Source organism: Eleutherodactylus coqui, chromosome 3 (genome assembly GCF_035609145.1).
Source record: "Eleutherodactylus coqui strain aEleCoq1 chromosome 3, aEleCoq1.hap1, whole genome shotgun sequence".
NCBI classification, from domain to species: domain Eukaryota; kingdom Metazoa; phylum Chordata; class Amphibia; order Anura; family Eleutherodactylidae; genus Eleutherodactylus; species Eleutherodactylus coqui.
The window spans coordinates 29,814,140-29,834,788 of NC_089839.1; the positions used below are offsets into that span (position 1 = coordinate 29,814,140).

General features: G+C 49.3%; 1 protein-coding gene across 1 annotated transcript in view; it reads left to right on the forward strand.

Moving 5' to 3' along the window:
- The window catches only part of LOC136620565 (zinc finger protein 271-like), a 103,815-nt gene that overhangs the window by 12,976 nt on the left and 70,190 nt on the right, over window positions 1–20,649 (forward strand). Inside the window, exons 6-7 of the mRNA XM_066595409.1 lie at window positions 13,443–13,585; window positions 13,697–13,864. Of these exons, the coding sequence (XP_066451506.1) occupies window positions 13,443–13,585; window positions 13,697–13,864 (311 nt within the window). The remainder of the gene's footprint in view (window positions 1–13,442; window positions 13,586–13,696; window positions 13,865–20,649) is intronic.

Below are 20,649 nucleotides of genomic sequence, written 5' to 3' on the forward strand. Positions count from 1 at the left end.
GACTCACATAACATAAACACAAAGGGATGTCACAATATCTCTTCCACACAACAGTTCCTTATTTTTTGTTTTTAGTCACGGGGTCCCGATGGTACTAAATGACTGGAACACCCTGTGATCTTGACAGATGGTGTATATGGTCAATAGACGTGATCAAAGAAGTACGAATGAGATACAAAGCTCATCAACTTATTGTGTTTGCAAGTAGTATATATGATCATAAATAGATCAACTGATATGATCTAACGAGATATAGATAGACTCATAAGTTTATACTCAGATTGATTTGGTATAATCTAAGAAATACGAATGAGTCTATGAATTCGAGCTCAAATTCGGGCTCATCACCGAAGAGACAACAGGTTTCGACAAAGACTTATGGCACCCCGTGCGACCCCCTCCTTTTGCGATTTCCAGAGGACCGGTACCCCTTCTGTTCGACTGAGCAGGGGGGAGTGGGAGCACGATGGCTATGGCAGGACGGCCCCCACTGGGTTAGCTCCCCAGTGGCCCAATCGAATTGGGGGTTGTGCAACGCCAGCCACGGCCTCCCTAGTACCATGTCTACCGACATTTTCTCCATCACCAGGAATGATAGACCTTCCAAATGGCGACCCCCCACCATGAGTTGTAACACTGGGGTCCTCCATCGTACCAAGCCCGAAGCAAGAGGAGTAGCATCAATGCTAGCAAAACGAATTGGCGTCTTCAGCGCCACAAATTCAGCCCTCAGGGGCTCAACGAGACGCATGCTTATCAGGTTAGCAGCTGCTCCGGAATCAATAAACGCCTGCCCTAGGCGGGAGAAGTTCCGGAATCTAACCTGGCAGGGTATCAGAAGTCTAGGACGTACCTGAGGTCCTAGGCGACTCTCCCTGCAGTCGCCTAGGACTGGAAGTCTTTCTGCCGTTTCAGACTGTGGACGCTGAGGCCTCCAGGGGCAAGTTATCACCCGATGTCCAGCTTTCCCGCAGTAGAGACAGAGATTATGTAATAACCGAATCCGGCGTCGCTCCTTGGGGTCCAGCGGGTCCAGTTCCATAGGTTCGGGAACAGAGACTGGTACGGACGGGGAGGGAACAGGACAAATGACCTCCCTGACTCTATGGGTCGGTCTATCTTGCTTCCCAGCCCTGAGCCTCCTATCTGCCTTCACTGCTAACTCCATAGCCTCCTTTAAGGACCCGGGAACGGGATGGGAGATCAACAGTTCTTTGACCGCGTCTGAGAGACCTTGCATAAAAACGTCTTTCAGGGCGCTATCGTTCCATGCAGTATCACCCGCATGGCGTCTGAAATTGGAGCAATAATCCTCCACACAAAGCGACCCCTGATGCAGCGCCAGCAACCGCGCAACCGCCAACCCCACTCGGTCCGGTTCATCGAAGATACCCCCGAGTTCCTGAAAAAAGGAGTCCACCGACTGCAGGGAGGGGGAACCCTCGGGAATGGAAAAGGCCCAAGTCTGGGCAGAGCCCCGCAGTAGGGACATTATAAGCCCGACCCTCTGGACCTCCGAGCCGGAAGAACGGGGACGCATCCGAAAAAACAGGCGACACGCCTGTTGGAAAACGAAAAACTTGTTCCTCTCCCCAGAGAACACCTCGGGAAGAGGGCACTTGGGTTCGGGACAGGTAGAGGCGTTCTGCTCCTGCGACAATGCCCACTGCTCCTGGGCCACCATGCGGGCTGACAAATCCCGGATCACCGGCACCAGGTCTTGCAGCTGGTTTGCAAGGGCGCTGATCGCCGCCATGAAAAGAAAAACAATATTTTAAGGGCCAGTTATTATGTTACGGCACCATGCCCCCCGAGTGCCAAGTGGGATGCCCTGATCTTCCCGCACCCCACTGTCCCTGCCTACTTGCCTCGGCCCTGGCTAACCCCAGGCGGACAACTGGACGGCGGTCCCTGCTCTGGCTGGGGACCTGGCGGCTGACAAGCAGGAAACTACCTAATGGGGGGGACAGAGTGCCGACAGAGGAGGCAGATGAATCAGACCAACAAAACTGACAAGGCTGGAGATGGAGCTCACAGGCAAACTGGCAGGGTGCAGGATAGCAACTAGTGCTGACTGGGCCAGACCAGGTTAGAGGCAAACAGAACCAACACAAACAGACAGAGTGATAGGGGACCAGAGGGAGCTGACCGACAACTAGGGACTGACTGAGGGGAACCACAGACAGACTGGCTAGGTGCATGCAGAACCAATAACTGGCAATGAGCTCAGTTCACTGCCAGTCTTTTAACCACAAGGTTCCGCCCAGGGGCGGAGAGTGGGAGGAGGCAACTCCACCCACTGCTGTATAAGAAGCACAGAGGAGTGCGGGCGGCACCCTACAGGCGGGCACGCCCACGCCGCCGCCCACTGGCCAACCCAAGCTGCTGGGATGACCTCGACACAGGGCTCCAGGCTGCTGGAGCCGACGCCGGAGCGACGCGCGCCGACCGCGGGACCCCATGCCGCACTGTATGGTAACACATCCTGTTTCTAATTGCAAAACAAGAAACAGAATATTAGCGCTATAATGGTTAAGGAGAATGATTTAGATACAAAGAATTTCTCAAACAACGTTAGGGACTCACCCAGACGTAACGGGACCCTCCTGGTGTCCCGAAACGTCAGAAATCCTGGAGAGCAGAGAGTGGTCAAGATTGTATTCAATTTATGGAATTCAATGGGAGATCCAATAGTGCTGGTCAGACCGACATCCCTGGGGGAGAGCGTCACAAGGTAGTGCTGGTCAGACCGACATCCCTCGGGGAGAGCGTCACAAGGTAGTGCTGGTCAGATCGACATCCCTGGGGGAGAGCGTCACGAGGTAGCTTTAGGTATATAGATACCAGAGAACAAGAAAGAGTGCTAGACAACAATGAAAAAAGGCCTCCTGGCGCTCCAGCAGTATGGATATAATGGATAACTTACTTCGTAGGGGTGCCAGGTATGGAGCACTCCTCAATCCCAGAAGGCGTATAGTAAGGCCGCCTGCAGACGAGTGGGTCGGATCCAGCGGCGAGAATTCTCGCCGCGAGACCCGACCTGAGCGCCTGCAGAGACGAGCGCGTACTCGCCCGCGCCCGGCGGCCCCGGCTCTTTCATATGCCAGCTGCCGGCGCATGCGCAGACCGGAGCCGGCGGCTGCGTGAGTGACGTTTCTGTGCGAGGCTCTGCGAGCCCCGCACAAAAATAGGACATGCCGCGGTTTGTTTGCCGCGCGAGATTTCGCGTGGCCAAACCGCGGCCGTCTGCATAGAAGTGCGTATTGTAATGCACTCCTATGCAGGCTTTGAGCGGCGGAAATCCCACTGGAAATCCCGCCGTGGGATTTCCGCCCGTGTGGAGGCGGCCTAAATCAGATTTGGATGGTGTTTTCAAAGTTTCTGTAGGTTTATTATACAACTCGTTTCGGCCTCCTAAGAAGCCTTTATCAAGTATAAAACATCTTACAGATAACACACAATATATACAAATAAAGGTTACCTCCCCGTGTATGTGTGGAGTGTCCGGTTGGTCTCGGCTTCTCAATCCTGACGTGCCTTCCTGTCGGATTAGTGTCACTTACGGCGGCTTTAATGGAGCGCAGCGATGCCTGCATGTAAGTGGCAGTAAAAGTCTCTGGGTAAGTGCCTGTGTGTAAGTGTCAGTAAGTGTCTGTCTGTATGTGTTTGTGGGTAAGTGCCTGTGTGTGTCAGTAAGTGTCATTGAGTAAGTGCCTGCATGTAAGTGTCAGTAAGTGCCTGTGTGTGTCAGTAAGTGCCTGCGTGTAAGGCCGGCTGCACACGGGCTCCGCCACGGAATATTCCGCGGGGAAGCCCGTCACGGCGCCCCCCCCAGAGACCCCATACTTACCAGCGGATCCGCCGTTCTGGGTCCCGCATGACGTTTCCCCGCCCACCGCCGCCGCGTCACATGACACGCCCACCGCGTCACATGACGCGGCGGCAGTAGGCGGGAAAGCGTTTTCACTCTATCTTCCGCTGCGTTACAGCGGGAGATAGCGTGAATGGACGGCTTCCATTGACTGCAATGGAAGCCGTCAGCACGTACACCTGCGGCAAATAGAGCAAGCCGCGGGTGAAAACGGGAGATTTCACGGTGCGGAATTCCGCACCGTGTGCCCTAAGCTATTAGGTTCAATAGAACCTAATAGCTGCGGGCAACGCAGCGGATTTTCGCCGCGAATTACGCGGCGGAAATGCGTTCGTGGGAAGGAGGCCTAAGGCCTCCTTCCCACGAGCGTGACGTGCTCCGCCGCGTAATATTCCGCAGTGAAGCCCGTCACGGCGCCCCCCCAGAGACCCCATACTTACCAGCGGAAGATAGCGTGAAGACGCTTCCCCGTCCACCGCCGTCGCGTCATGTGACACACCCACCGCGTCACGTGACGCGGCCGGCCGTGTCACGTGACACGCCGGCCGCGTCATATGACGCGCGGCGGTAGGCGGGGAAGCGTTTTTTCACGCTATCTTCCGCTGGTTGCAGCGGGAGATAGCGTGAACGGACGGCTTCCATTGACTGCAATGGAAGCCGTCAGCGCGTACACCCGCAGCAAATAGAACATGCTGCGGGTGAGAACGGGAGATTTCACGGTGCGTAATTCCGCGGTGGAATTACGCATCGTGAGCATTGTGCTATTAAGTTCAATAGAACCTAATAGCAGGGGCCAACGCAGCGGATTTTTGCCACGGATTTACGCGGCGTAAATCCGTTCGTGGGAAGGAGGCCTTAGTGTCAGTAAGGGTCTGTGGGTAAGTGCCTCTATGTAAGTGTCAGTAATTGCCTGTGTGTAAGTGTCAGTAATTGCCTGTGGGTAAGTGTCAGTAATTGCCTGTGGGTAAGTGCCTGCCAGTAAGTGTAAGTAAGTGTCTGTGGGTAACTGCCTGTATGTAAGTGTCTGTGAATAAGTGCCTGTGCGTAAGTGTCAGTAAGTGTCTCTGGGTAAGTGCCTGCGTGTGTCACTAAGTGTCTATGGGTAAGTGTCAGTAAGTGCCTGTGTGTAAGTGTCAGTAAGTGCCTGTGTGTAAGTGTCAGTAAGTGCCTGTGTGTAAGTGTCAGTAAGTGCCTGTGTGTAAGTGTCAGTAAGTGCCTGTGTGTAAGTGTCAGTTAGTGCCTGTGTGTAAGTGTCAGTTAGTGCCTGTGTGTAAGTGTCAGTTAGTGCCTGTGTATAAGTGTCAGTTAGTGCCTGTGTATAAGTGTCAGTTAGTGCCTGTGTGTAAGTGTCAGTTAGTGCCTGTGTGTAAGTGTCAGTAAGTGCCTGCCTGCGTGTGTGTCAGTAAGTGCCTGTGGGGTAAGTGCCTGCGTGTAAGTGACAGTAAGTGCCTGCGTGTAAGTGTCGGTAAGTGCCTGTGGGTAAGTGCCTGTGTGTAAGTGTCAGTAAAAGTCTGTGGGTAAGTGCCTGTGTGTATGCGTCTGTGGGTAAGTGCTTGTGTGTATGCGTCTGTGGGTAAGTGCCTGTGCATAAGTGTCAGTAATGTCTGTGGGTAAGTGCCTACCTGTGTCAGTAAGTGTCTGTAGGTAAGTGCCTGTGTGTAAGTGTCAGTTAATGTCTGTGGGTAAGTGCCTGTGCATAAGTGCCAGTAAGTGTCTCGGGGTAATTGCCTGCATGTGTCAGTAAGTTTCCGTGTATAAGTGCCTGCGTGCAAGTGTCAGTAAATTTCTGTGGGTAAGGGACAAAAGGTTTCAGTAATGACTTATAAAAAACCCTGTGAACCCTCCATGTAGCTGGCAAATCAAGTTCATAAGCAAGCAGATTTACTACCCGCGTGATGACAAAGGGACCCACGTAACACGGCACCAGTTACCAAGATGGAACCTTTAATTTGAGATTTCTAGAAAACAAATATACCTTCTGTCCCATCCTGTAAGGTTCAGATACTGACAGACTCCTCCCACTACGCAACTGAATACGAGCCCCCATTGCTTCCAGGTTCTTCTGTACTTCTTTCTATACCCCCTGCAGCGCATCTGTAGCGACATCAGAAGAAGGCACATGGACTATACCCAGGTCTCCTGCTGACTTCCTGAGACAATACAGCCCCCGCCCCCACCTCAGACTCATCGTCCTCAATAAAGAATGGTCGCCGTGCGTCAGGCTGTACTAGCACCGGGGCACCAGTAAATGCCCTTTTGAGATGACTAAAAGCCTCTCGGGCCTCTGGCGAACCTCTTACCAAGTCAGCACCCTTCTTGGTAAAATCGGTCATGGGTTGAGCAATAACAGAATAATTCTTAATGAATCTATGGTAAAAATTTGCAAAACCCTAAAAACCGCTGGAGAGCTTTCAGGTTATCTGGTCTGACCCATTGGGAGATTGACGCCACTTTCTCAGACTCCATTTGAATCTCCGTGCGTGAAATCACATAACCAAGAAAAGACACTTGTTTAGTACCAAAAATGCATTTCTCCAACTTGACAAAATGTTGGTACTCACACAAACGGGTCAGAACCAGCCTCACATGTGAGTCCCAGTCTAGTGAGTACACCAGAATGTCATCGAGATATATGACCAAAAATACCCCCATGAAGTCGTGGAAGACCGCGTTCATAAATCCCTGGAACACAGCGGGGGCATTACAAAGTCTGAAGGGCATGACTAGACATTAAAAATGTCCGAACGAGGTGTTGAACATGGTCTTCAACTCACCTCCCTTTTCGCATGCGAATTAAGTTGTAAGCCCCCCTAAAGTCCGATTTGGAAAACCAGTGGGCCCCTACCACCTGATTCAATAAATCAGGAATCAGGGGAAAGGAGCAATGGTTCTTCACTGTAATTTTATTCAAAGCCAGATAATCCACGCAAGGCCTCAATGTCCCATCCTTCTTCTCTATAAAGAAGAGACCTGGCAGGGGAACTAGATGGCCTGATATGTCGTTTGGCCAGAGACTCAAGTATAGGACTTAAGGGCTTCGTACTGACGCCCAGACAAATTGAAAATTGCTCCCTTAGGGATGGGACTGTCGAGGATCAAATCAATACCACAGTCCCACTCCCTATGGGGAGGCAAAGTCTCAGACAGTCTCTTGGAAAATACATCATGAAGCTCAGACAAATACTCAGGAATAAGTATGGCATCTGCTGAACACATGGAAGTAGTAGCTAAGTGACTATGACAGCACAACCCTCAATGTGTCAATTCCCAAGTGGACCAATCAAATCAGGGATTGTTCAGTGCCAACCAGGGCATACCAAGCACTACATCAACAGACATCCTTTCCATTACCAAGAACGACAGATTCTCAGAATGGAGAACACCCACAGTGAACTGTAACATGGGAGTCCTCCATTGTACAACCCCTGCAAACAGAGGGGTAGAATCAATACTAGTGAAGCATATGAGAGTCTTTAACGCCAAGAATTCAGTCATCAGAGGTCTGACAAAATCTAAACTAATCAAATTGGCGGCAGCACCCGAATCAATAAAAGCTTGACCGGACTGAGTGAAATTCCGGAAGCCAATCTGACAAGGCACCAACAACTTAGGGAGTACCTGTGACCCTAGGCGATCCTCCTAAAAATCGCCTAGGATCTAAAGTTTTCCGCCGGTTCAGACTGATGTTGTAGACGCTTTTGAGGACAGGTCGCTACACGATGTCTGGCTTTCCCACAATAGAGGCAGAGGCGATGAGTCATCCAGAACCGTCGCCGTTCCTTGGGACTTAGCTGATCCACTTCCATAGGCTCGGCACTAGAAGTTGGCATGGGAGAAGGGGGAGCCGGTCTGCCGGATTCCCTTGCCTTACGGGCCTAACCTTTTCAGCCTCCTGTCAGCTTTGACCGCCAATTCCATTGCATTATTGAGTGTCACGGGAGCGGGATGAGAAATGAGTAGATCCTTGACAGCATCAGAAAGACCCAACAAAAACACATCTTTAAGAGTGTTATCGTTCCAAGAGGTTTCACCTGCATACAGTCTAAATTTAGAGCAATAGTCCTCTACTCACTGCTGCCCCTGACGTAGAGACATGAGATGAGATACCGCCAACCCCGCACGGTCTGGCTCATCAAAAATACCTCCAAGTTCCCAAAAAAAACAAATCAACCAACTGCAGCCAAGCCGAACTCTCGGGTAAGGAGTAGGCCCATGTCTGGTGGGGACCCAGAAGTAAAGACATAATCAATCAAACTTTCTGGGATTCTGAGCCGGAGGAGCGGGGCCGCATCCGAAAATACAATCTATGTGCCTGCTGAAAAAAAAAGAAAAACTTGCTCCTCTCCCATGAAAAAACCTCAGGAAGAGGACACTTGGGCTCAGGAATAGAAAGGGCGGTAGAAACATGCACTAATTCCCGCTGCTCCTGGGCCACCATACGACCGGACAGGTCTTGGATCACGACTACTAAATCCTACAACTGACTTGCGAGGGTACTCATGACCTCCATTGGAGAGCAATTTTAAAGGCCAGTTATTATGTTACAGTATACTACCCTTGATATGCCAGCCCGGGTGCCCTAGATCTTACCCACAACCCCTGTCCCTGCCTGCTTGCCTCTACTCCTGGCTTACCAGAGGCGGGCAACTGGGCGGCGGTCCCTACACTAACTAGGGACCGAAAAAGGGACGCTGGCGTACCTGGATGGAAGGGGTAGAATATTTACAGTAAGGTAGATGTAAATAACCAACACGAATAATACTAAGCAGAACAGAGGCAGATGGAAAAACCTGGCAGATAATAGCAAAGTATAGCAGACAAGATGACAGAGGCAGGAGAACAACAGAGGCAGACTAGCTAGCACACTGAGGGAAACCAATAACTGGCAGTGTTTGCTAGTCTCTGCAAGACCTTCAAACAAAAGCCTCCGCCCAGGGGCGGAGAGAGGGAGACAGCCAACTCTCAAAAGAATCATAATAAAAGGGAGCTCGTGCACGGCAGCTGCACTCACAGGTGCGCACGCCCCCAGCACCACGCCGCCCACGCCAGCAAGGCACCCGCGCCCCCGGCAGCCGGACAACAAGCCGGGGGACACGCGCCCTGGCCTCCGGACCCCGCACACTGCTGCATGGTAACACTCCCAGCATGTTTACCGAAATTTTTTAGCCAATAAACATGCAGGAAGGCTTTACCACTTCCTGCTGTGACATGCCAACCTGTGCATGTCTATAGCAGTGACTCGCTGGGCTGATCAGGTGACCTACAAGTATAAAAGCTCAGGTCACCTGAGGCTCGCCTCACACGCAGGCTGCCCGAGCTGAGCGATAGAGCTGCTGCTATAGGGAAAGCGATAGTGTAGGGTAGAGGTTGCAGTTAGGCAGGGATCCTTGCTCCAAGAACCCAACAGTCCTTTCCAGGGCTACAACTCCTCTCATTGTGTGCATCAGCAGTTTGGCGGGCTGGGAGCAGTAGTGCGCACAATATATTCTCAAGCATCCCGGCTGTATACTGCATACTCTTACCGGTTTTATGCAGTATACTGCTAGTGGTGTACAAAGAGTAAATAGGAAGTAACAAAACTCCTATCATTTTTCATTTTTTTGCCCGCTGAAAGCGTATGGTATATACCTGTGTGTGGGTGCTGTCAATCTACGCTATCTAACAGTATACACTGTTTATTGTGTATATTTTGGGTTATAAGTGTGCGCCAAATACCTCACAATTTGCTTAGCATTTTAACCAAGTGCATTCTAAAACATGATGAAGACTAGGGGTAAGGGTCAAGGTCGAGGGCGTCCAAATGAGGGTGTGGGCAGAGGCCGAGGTCCTGGGCGGGGTGAAACACTGCCTGCTGCTGAGGGATTAGTAGAGTGCCGCGTATCTACGCTCCCTAGCTTCATCTCACATTTTGCAGGTCCGCGTGGTAGACCATTATTAAAAGCACAACAGTGCAATCAGGTGATCACGTGGATAGCGAGTAACGCGTCCAGTAATTTATCCAACACCCAGTCTTCCATGCAGTCCACTCACACTAGCCAAGGGACTGGATCGGTCAATCCTCAGGCTGCTCCTCCTTCCTCCTAGCCTGGTCACTCCAGGAAAAGGAGAGATTCAGAACAGGCATACTCCCAGAAACGGTTCTCGCGTCCCTGCCCTGAGTCGAAAAAAAAAGTTTATCAGCCACCTGAGGAGTTTGGCGTGACTGATGCCCAAAATGTGGACCTTTCACAGACTCAGGGTGAAAAAGCTGGGGACTTCCAAGTAGTGTCTCAAGAGCTATTTGTGGATGATGATGATGATGATGATGAGACACAGTTGTCTGTCAGTGAGGTTGTTGTTAGGGCAGTAAGTCTGAGGGAGGAGCAGACCGAGGATTCAGAGGAAGAGCTGGTGGAGGATGAGGTGACTGACCCCACCTGGGTTGCTAAGCCTACTGAAGACAGGGCTTCAGAGGGGAGGCAAGTGCAGCACCAGAACAGCTTGGAAGAGGCAGTGGGGTGGCCAGAGCGAAAAGCAGAGCCAGAGCAAATAATCCCCTATCTGTTCCCCACAGCACCTCCTTGTGGCAAGCCTCCATGCAGAGGGCTAGGATGACCGACAAACAGTGGTGTGCAACCTGTGCTGCACCAAGATCAGCAAGGAGAGCCACCAGTACCAGCCTGACCACCACCAGCATGCGCAGGCATATGATGGCTAAGCACACGACGAGGTAGAACGAAGGCCATTTACCGCCTGCGGGTCACACCACTGCCTCTTCCCCTGTGTCACTTGCTGGCACTGAGATGCAATCCCCCTCCCAGGACGCAGGCATGAGCGTCTCCCGCCCTGCACCCACCTCTTCACCTCCACGGTTCTCCACTGCCTCCACCAATGTGTCCCCTGCAGCGTTCAGCTGTCGATAACCCAAACATTGGAACACAAGTGGAAATATGCAGCCACCCACCCGGATGCACAATCGCTAAACGTGCATATCTCCAAACTGCTGAGCCTGGAGATGCTGCCATATAGGCTGGTAGAAACTGAGGCTTTCTGCAACCTTATGGAGGTGGCCATCCCTCGGTCCCCAGTCGCCACTATTTTTCTCGCTGCGCCGTCCCCGCCCTACACCAGCACGTATCACAGAATATCAACTGTGCCCTCACTAACGCGGTTACTTGGAAGGTCCACTTAACTACCGACACGAGGACAGGTGCTGGCGGGCAGGGACACTACATCTCCCTGACCGCACTTTGGGCTAACCTGGTGGAGGATGGGACCGAGTCTGACCCTGGGTCTGCTCACGTGCTACCCACACCGAGGATTGTGGGTCCTACCTCGGTCATGGTTTCCCTGCTTATTATGCCACCTCCTCCAAACCCCCCTCCTCCTCCTCCACCTCTCAATTGCCATGTGTGAGCACGTCGCCATCAGCTGGAGGCGCTGCAACACTGCCATGAGGAATCGTCAGCAGGCTGTGCTGAAACTCCTGAGCTTAGGTGACAAAAGGCACACCACCCAAGAGCTGTTATAGGGTTTGACGGAGGAGACAGATCTGTGGCTTTCGCCGCTGAACCTCCAACCAGGCATGGTCGTGTGTGACAATGGGCATAACCTGGTGGCGGCTCTGCAGCTTGGCAGACTAACACATGTGCCATGCCTGGCCCACGTGTTCAATCTGGTGGTTCAGCGCTTTCTTAAAAACTACCCCAATTTGTCTGACCTGCTCAGCAAGGTGCGCCGCATGTGCGCACATTTCCGAAAGTCCACCACAGATGTTGCCACCCTCAGGACACTGCAACATTGCTTCCAGCTGCCAGTCCATCGACTGTTGTACGACGTGCCCATGAGCTGGAATTCAACGTTGCACATGTTGGCCAGGGTTTATGAGCAGCGTAGAGCCATTGTAGTATACCAGCTGCAACATGGCCGTCGGAGTGGTAGTCCGCAGTTCTTCACAGATGGGTGGGCATTAAATATGCTGAAGCGTGTGCAAAAAAAAATCATTGTTCATTCTGCAAATACTTTTAACTTATGCGTGTGCAACTACACATACGCTCGTGTGACGGCGGTCGTATTGGTAGAAAAAATCTAATTTTGAAAATTGCATTCAAAATGTACCACTAGGGGCGCTATAACTCATGTGCTGGCAGCCACTGGTACTTGAGGTTTACTGATAATTGCCAGACTGAACTTAACTTATTCACACGCCTGTTTATACCGGCAGATACATCGCTGGCTCGTTCATTCTTTCCCAGTCGCTGTATAAGTGAATGAGAGGGAGAGAATGAGCGCTGTTTAACCGCACAATGAGCGAATGAGCCAACAATGTTGTTTAGACAGAACTGTTTTTGTTGGAAGGAGACTTAGGACGGCTGCACACGAGCGTGACGGGCTCCGCCGCGGAATATTCCGCAGTGAAGCCCGTCACGGCGCCCCCCAGAGACCCCATACTTACAAGCGGATCCGGCGTCTTCGCTCCGGCATTACGCTTCCCCGCCCACCGCCGCCGCGTCACATGACGCGGCGGCGGTAGGCGGGAAAGCGTTTTCACGCTATCTTCCGATGTGTTACAGCGGGAGATAGCGTGAACGGATGGCTTCCATTGACTGCAATGGAAGCCGTCAGTGCGTACACCCGCGGCAAATAGAGCATGCCGCGGGTGAGGACGGGAGATTTCACGGTGCGGAATTTCGCGGTGGAATTCCGCACCGTGTGCCCTGAGCTATTAGGTTCAATAGAACCTAATAGCTGCGGGCAACGCAGCGGATTTTCGCCGCGAATTACGCGGCGGAAATCCGTTCGTGGGAAGGAGGCCTTATTATAATAGTTCCATCTAAAAGCCCCTCAAGTAAAACCATCCCAGCGTTATCACCACATAAAGAGCCAGAGGTCAGAACTGAGAGATGAAGCCGCGTCACCAAGGCCAAAACTAGCTGCAGGGGCATGGAGGCTGCGCCTGGTAGACGTGCCTGCAGCCCCCTCACCTCACTACTGGGCTGCCTATTATAGCCGGGCTGGTAGTGATGTCACAGGATGGGCGGGGCCTCCAGGAGATGCTGGATCCTACTGGGGTAAAGGACCTGTGATGATGTCATGACCATGTGACCAGTCACGTGTGTGGGAGGAGTTTCTTGAAGTTCTCTCCTGATGAGGTCAGCAGGTAGTAGAGGTGTGTGCGCTGCATGAGTCTGTGCATTGGGCTGTATGACGGTCAGTCCAGGTCAGTTAGAGGTAACCATCTTTCTGTCGCCAGCAGGGACTTTATCCAAATATCTGTGAATACTTAAAGGGGTTTTCCAGGCAGCTCCGGCTGTCAGTGCCGGGATACTCCTACACCTGTAACTGCAGGTGGACCTCTCATTGGGGGAGATTTATAGTGCCCTGGAAGCTGAGAACTGGCTGCTGTATGTGGTGCCCTACAGCGTATCCTGTGTGACCCTGTACTTGCTATATAACAGGGAGACAATGGACTAAGATGTCATATTAGGGTCAGCAGTCTGTAAATAAGACCTCTCCATTGTATGCTGTCACTAATCCTCTATAATCCCCTAGTAGTGAGACACTTCATGGAAGATGTTGTTGTCTCCCTCAGGTTCCTTAGGCTCAGGACTCTCACAGATAAAGACGATGGTCCTTTCCATCAATGACCCACCAAGGATGGAGAAGGACAGAGACCACATGGCTGCCCGGATATTAGACCTTACCCTGGAGATCATCTACTGGATAACTGGGGAGGTGAGAGCTTCACATGATGTCACTCTTATCTCTAGTAATAAACAGGGGAATGACGGGAAAGGTGAAGGATTCTTAGCCTCCATGTAGTGATCAGTGTCTCACCATCCACAGGATTACACAGTAGTGAAGAAGTGGTCTGGTGAGTGTGGGACCCCCCATGTGTCAGGAGGAGTTAGCCGGACCCAGAGCCCCATCACTGAGCCTTCACCTCATTCACTGATACATGAGCAGAAGATCCTAGAACTTACCCACAGGATCACCGAGTTGCTGACTGGAGAGGTGAGCGCTGCTGGGAATGGGGGACATTATATAATAACGCCAAGGGAGGAGTCTGGAGGATGACGGTATATTGTGTGTGTCAGGTGCCTATAAGGTGTCAGGACGTCACTGTCTATTTCTCAATGGAGGAGTGGGAGTATTTAGAAGGACACAAGGATCTGTACAAGGAGGTCATGATGGAGGATCAGCAGCCCCTCACATCACCGGGTAAGAGGAGGCCTTCATTGATTGTAGAGGACAGTTTTGATGGTCGGCTAGACTCACCATCATCTGATCATCAGATATATAATGTATTCAGTCTCTCTGGTTATTTCCCATAGATGGATCCAGTCAGAGAAGTCCCCCAGAGAGATGTCCCAGTCCTCTATATTCCCAGGATTGTCCAGAGGAAGAGGAACATGTCCCACTGGATCATCAGGTAGACAAAACTGAGAATTCTGCAAATCTTCTACAGACAGATGAATAGAAATTTCTACCACCCAAGTGCAATGTGTTTTTTTATTTTATTTTATTTTTTTTACCTTTGAAACAACATTCAATTTTCATGCACGCCAAATGGCATTCGCAACTATGCTTTTTTTTTGGGGGGGGGGAAGCTCATTGCAAGCACAGAAAAGAATTGCAGGTTTATAAGTGTGATATCGGTTGGAGCTTTTCGGACTGATATCGCACTCACCTGTATAAATATAGCCTCAACCTGATAATCATGTTGGTGATTGTAATTCCCTACCTAATAACCCTTTCCAATCCACTCTCTGACCTCTGAAGACATTATGATTTAAGGCTGTACAGCCCCACTGTTGGAAGACATCCGTCGGGGTTCTCTTCCTATATATTGCCAGCCTCTCTGCTGTCACAGACTATCCAACGTGTCACCTCATGCAGTACTGGCTTTAGCCAGCATATAGCGCCATTGTATAACTGCAGAAAAAGAGTAAGCCCCCTAGGAAAACCAGGATACAAATTGGATTGGAAAGAGTTAACTGCCTCTGTTTGTCCGACGGCTCGACAGCTTACTTTTTATTCCGCTTCCATAGTGTTGTCAGTAACAGTCCTGATCCTTCGGTCCCGAGATAACCCTCTCTATATCGAGAGATTCAGCACCGACCATCAGCTCCTCTTGCCATTGAAAAAGAAAAGGGTTCTACAGGTAGTTGGGATGTCACAGACTACAGGGGGCGCACTAGGAGAAGAACTTCCAACACATTAATGAGCAATTTGGTTTCCTTCATCAGGAGTCCCTGAAGAAGAGGAACAAATTCCACAGAAACATATTGGGTCTATTTGTTCCGATGTGTTTCATCTGATTTTTGTTTTCATGGAGAAAGTGATTTCCGGCCGTTGGGATAATTACTGTTACTGACAACACCATGGGGGCAGACAGAAACATGTAAGCTGCTTCACGGGCTGCTCTGTCCGACAAACCATGGCGATTAGTATGTGAGGAGCTACAATCACCAACTTGATCAGTTTCTGTCTGTTGGAGCTCCAGAGTCTTTTTGTGGTAAATTAGAGCTCAGTTTTGTATCTTCTGACAAACTATTTAGGACAACTGATTTATTGGCAGCGACATATTTAAGAGAGCGCCAGCCGTGCTGTTTAATTCTGTATTTATATGGGTGCCATGGTAGGCGGCACCGCCCATTTGTGGCACTCCACTTTATCGGATACAACTAGACAGTACTGCCAATGTTTTGTAATATTTGATCCTTGGTTGAATGTTGATCCAGTTTGATCCCCACTTGAGCAGATCCTTCTCCTTTCAGGGCAGATTGGTTCCTGTCGTCGAGGGGTTTTCCACCTCTGTCTGGATATAAGATAATGTGGGGCCTTTTACTTCTTTGTCATCTTTTTACTTTGCAGGAAAGTTCTGGTGGAGCGATGAGGGGCCTCGATAATCCCATATCAGTGTCAGTGAATGGTAAGAGAGTTTCATCATCCTTACATAGAAAGGCAATGTGCTGATGACTCGCTTCCTAAAAAATATATGTGCCCCCACTGAAAAGGACAATTTCATGATCTAAAAGTTTAAACTGCCCATGATCAGAGCAAGACAAATGACTTCCTGATTCTGGCAAAATCTTTACAAAAAACATTGTATGGAAAGAAATCGTTCATTCCTGATGACAGATCTGTAAATCAAAAGAAAGAAGAAAAAAAACAAAATACCATATCAAAAAAGACCATAAAAACACGAACAATAAACACTATGTGGCAACATTGTCTCTTGCACTCGGAGGATAATCATTCTCTTTTGCTTGCACATTTTGCATTTTATAGTATGTTTTAAAGGCCCATTTACGCTGGACGATTATTGCTAAAAATTTGCTAATCGATAATCGATGCGTGTAAATGGGCGCGGGGCACCCGCATTTCGGGCACTTTTAGCTGATCGTTAAAATCAAGCTCACCTAAAAATCATCCATCACTTTTATCATTAATTCTCCACGGGGAGTTCTGATAGCATTGTTTCCCCATGGAGAACAAAGGATCTAAGCGCAGATAATGGCCTCTGGCTATTAGCTGCGTTCAGTGAAGGCTTCATTTGCATACATAATTGGTATTTAAGTAGCTGAGTAGCTACTTAAATACCAATTATTTTTAAGCAAAATAATCGCTCAAAGCTGTCTCTCAAACTGTCCTTTGAGTGATTATCTGCTCTTCCATCCTTCCCCCCCCCCCCTCTACCCCTGCACACGAGGACAACTTATATCGGCTCGGTTTTCACGCCGAGCCGATATATGTTGCCCTCGTGTGCAGGGGGGGGAGGATGGAAGAGCCAGGAGCAGGAACTGAGCTCCCGCCCCCTCTCTGCCTCCTCTCTGCCCCTCTGCACTATTTGCAATGGGGAGAGGCGGACCGGGGGCGGGGCTAATTCTCGAAACTTAGCTCCGCCCCCAGCCCGCCTCTCCCCATTGCAAATAGTGCAGAGGGGTGGAGAGGAGGCAGAGAGGGGGCGGGAGCTCAGTTCCTGCTCCTGGCTCTTCCATTCCCCCCCCCCCCCTGCACACGAGGACAACGTATATCGGCTCGGCGTGAAAACCGAGCCGATATACGTTCGTCTGAATGCAGCCTAACTATGATAGATTGTAGGAAGCCCATGTATTTACGTCTTGTTCTAAGTTTTTAATTAGGAAGGGAAAGTTAGCTTGCTATAATATCTCAAAAGGCTCAGTGAGACGTATGCCCAGGTAAGAAAGGCTTTTTGTGACCCAATGAAAATTAAAGTTAAGTTTCAATTGATTAAAGGGGTTTTGTCATAAAAAAAAAATCTATACTTGCCTATTCCTCCACCATCAGTCTCCTCACCACATCTTCTCCTTGCTGAGCTTCTGCAGTGCCTCCAGTTTCATCTCACTGCATGCATGCAGGGTTGTTATGAAGCCTGCACTCCTCGCATTCCTTTCTGCAGGTAAGTGAAGGTCACATTTCAAAACCCATGCCCTCAAGAATGAAAAATAAATATTGCCAAGAGACTGAATCAAAGGCCTTGCGTAAATCTGGGTCAAGGAGGAGGCCCAGCTAGATCGCACAGCCAAGATAATATCAATAGCCTCTCTTGTTTGATCGGTGGCTTGCCAACCAGGAATGAACCCAACCTGGTCTGTTTTAATATACTGATTAATGAACATGTTAAGGGTGCATTCCCACGAACGTATATCGGCTCGGTTTTCACGCCGAGCTGATACACGTTGTCCTCGTGTGCAGGGTTGGGAGGATAGAAGAGCCAGGAGCAGGAACTGAGCTCCCACCCCCTCTCTGCCTCCTCTCCGCCCCTCTGCACTATTTGCAATGGGGAGAGGTGGGGCGGGGCTAATTCTCAGAACTTGGCCCCGTCCCACCTCCTTGCATTGCAAATAGTGCAGAGCAGTGGAGTTGAGGCAGAGGGGGCGGGAGCTCAGTTCCTGCTCCTGGCTCTTCCATCCTCCTCCCCCCCCCCCCCCCCCTGCACACGAGGACAACGTATATCGGCTCGGCGTGAAAACCGAGCCGATATACGTTCGTGGGAATGCAGCCTAAGTCTGATGGAAATGATTTTAGAGAAAATGTTCAGGTCACTATTAATTAAGGAGATTGGTGCAATAGTTTTCACAAATAGAGTGATCCTTGTTATATTTGGGGATTACGTGAATAAAGGCTTTGTTAGCTATGGGGGATAAAAATGAGGTTTGTAGAAGGGAGTTAAAAAACCCAACCATGGGACTGCCCAGGGGTGTGAAAAATTACTTATAATTAGAGATGAGCGAGCATACTCGATAAGGCAAACTACTCGAGCAAGTAGTGCCTTATTCGAGTACCTGCCCGCTCGTCTCTAAAGATTCAGCCGGCGCAGGTGAGCGGTGAGTTGCGGCGGTGAACAGGGGGCAGCGGGGGGGGGGGGGGGGAGGAGAGTGAGAGAGAGATCTCCGCTCCGTTCCTCCCTGCTCTCCCCCACCCCCTGCCGGCAGCCAAATCTTTAGAGACGAGCGGGCAGGTACTCGAATAAGGCACTACTTGCTCGAGTAATTTGCCTTATTGTATATGCTCGCTCATCTCTACTTATAATATATATTTGAAAAGCCATCTGGGCCAGGGTCTCTGGAAGGTTTAAGTGATTTTACTGCTACCCAAGCCTCCTCCACTGTCACCTCCCTCTTGAGAATATCCCTATGTTCTGGTTTCAATCTAGGAATCCTAATTGTTTTTCTGCTGTGGTATTTAGGCATAGATTGAGTTCAGCACACGCTTTGGAAATTTCAGATAGAAGTTCCAAAGAGAGGTTATTTTTATGATCTTCTAACAGGAAATAAATATGGGCTTCTTTTTACTGTATTTCCTGTGCCTATTAAGCCTTTTATTTTGGAAGCTAATTGAATGAATCTCCCTCTGATTACCACCTTATGGGCCTCCAAATTGGTGGCATATGAGGTGTCTTCAGGAAGGATATGCACAAAGAAGTCCTCAATGGTATCCAGAATCTCATTTTGCCCAAATTTCTTATTGATGAGAGATTCATTTATCTACCAGTACCCCGTGGTTAAATAGCTGGTGCATTCTGTAACTGAAATTAAGTATGGAGAAGGGTCTGACCAGGGACAAGTCAGAATTTTTACTTGGGCGATTTTGCGGATAAATCTGGTTTGTGTGACAACATGGTCTATTCTGGTGTATAAATTGTGCGCTACAGAGTAATATGTATAATCTTTATGCAAGGGGTATAGGTTCCGCCAGATATCAACCAGGTCAAAGGAATGCAGTAGTTTAGGAAATCGATGAGCAGGAACAGTAGGGGGAAATAATTTAGTTTTATCCGCATTTGATTTATCAAGGGAAACATCCAGAGCTAAATTGGAGTATCCACCCACAACAATTGGGCCTTCAAAGTGGAAAAGCCAAAAGGAAAAGCGTTTTTGCAAGAATGGAAGTTGTTTGGTGTTGGGGGAATAATACTTAACAAGTGGGACGTCTGAGCCATTAAGTGCAGCTGAAACTATTAAAAACCTACCCTCAGGGTCTCGGTGAATCTTTTGTAGGACGAGAGAAGTATGTCTGGATATCCAGAGCCCCCACACTTCTTCTTTTTTTTTTTTTCTCCCACGTGGAAGCCAGGTAGTGCATTAGGTAGCTGAGGTGGAAGAATGTTGAATTGGAGGCGGTGGCAAAATGAGTCTTCTGGAGGAAAACAAAGTCTGCCTGAATCCTATGGTAGTATTCAAAGGCTTTGCATCTTTTGATAGGCGAATTAAACTCCTGGACATTGTGTGAGACAAAAGAAATAGGTTTAGTAGGCTAGATCTAAAAAATGCCTTTTAAGGTATATAAGAGAGAACCAGTGGTAAAGATGATCTAGAAAAAGTGTTATTTTTTTAAATTTATGTATTTATATTGGTGCCATGGTAGGCGGCACCGCGCATTTGTGGCACTCCACTTTATCGGATACAACTAGACAGTACTGCCAATGTTTTGAAATATTTGATCCTTGGTTGAATGTTGATCCAGTTTGATCACCACTTGAGCGGATTCTTCTCCTTTTAGGGCAGATTGGTTTGTGTCGTCGAGGGGTTTTCCTCCTCTGTCTGGATGTAAGATAATGTAGGGCCTTTTTCTTCTTTGTCATCTCTTTAATTTGCAGGAAAGTTCTGGTGGTGTGATGAGTGGCCTCAATAATCCCATATCAGTGTCACAAATGCAACGTGAGATGGAGAGTAGTGGATATGACAATTATCTATAAGTTCATCATGGTAGGGAGCAAAAGCTCCTGAAGCACCAATCACCTTCAAGTGCATACATATTGACATCAAACTAAATACAAGTAAAGCAACTGTTAAGTTCTAACCGAGAATATAACTATTAAGATGTCTATGAGGCATGCATGGCCAACAAATATCCATTAATGAAGGTATTGTTGAAGGGCATTCAGTACAAAATAGGAAAAAGAAAGGGGAGTTAGCTCTACATTTGTATAGCAATACAAGGGGGATCCCTTATAAGATATCGTAACCACTAAAGTTCAGGTTGTAGGTTCTGCTTTCTGCTTAGTTGTAGACTTCCATAGCAGTGAGATTGGTCTTGAATCATTCGTCCAGCTGGCTGGCAGGGAAGGCTCTTTAGAGAGGAGGCCAAGTTGAATGAGAAGAGATTCACCTTCAGCAAAGAATTGGAATCTGTATTGTTTGCCAGAAAGAGCAGTTGGGGTTACAGTGCTTTGCGCCTCTGAATCGTTCTGGGGAAAATATTTGAGAAAATTTGAACCTTGTGGCCTGCAATGGAGATAAATCAACTAGCTCTAGAAGCTTGCATAACCT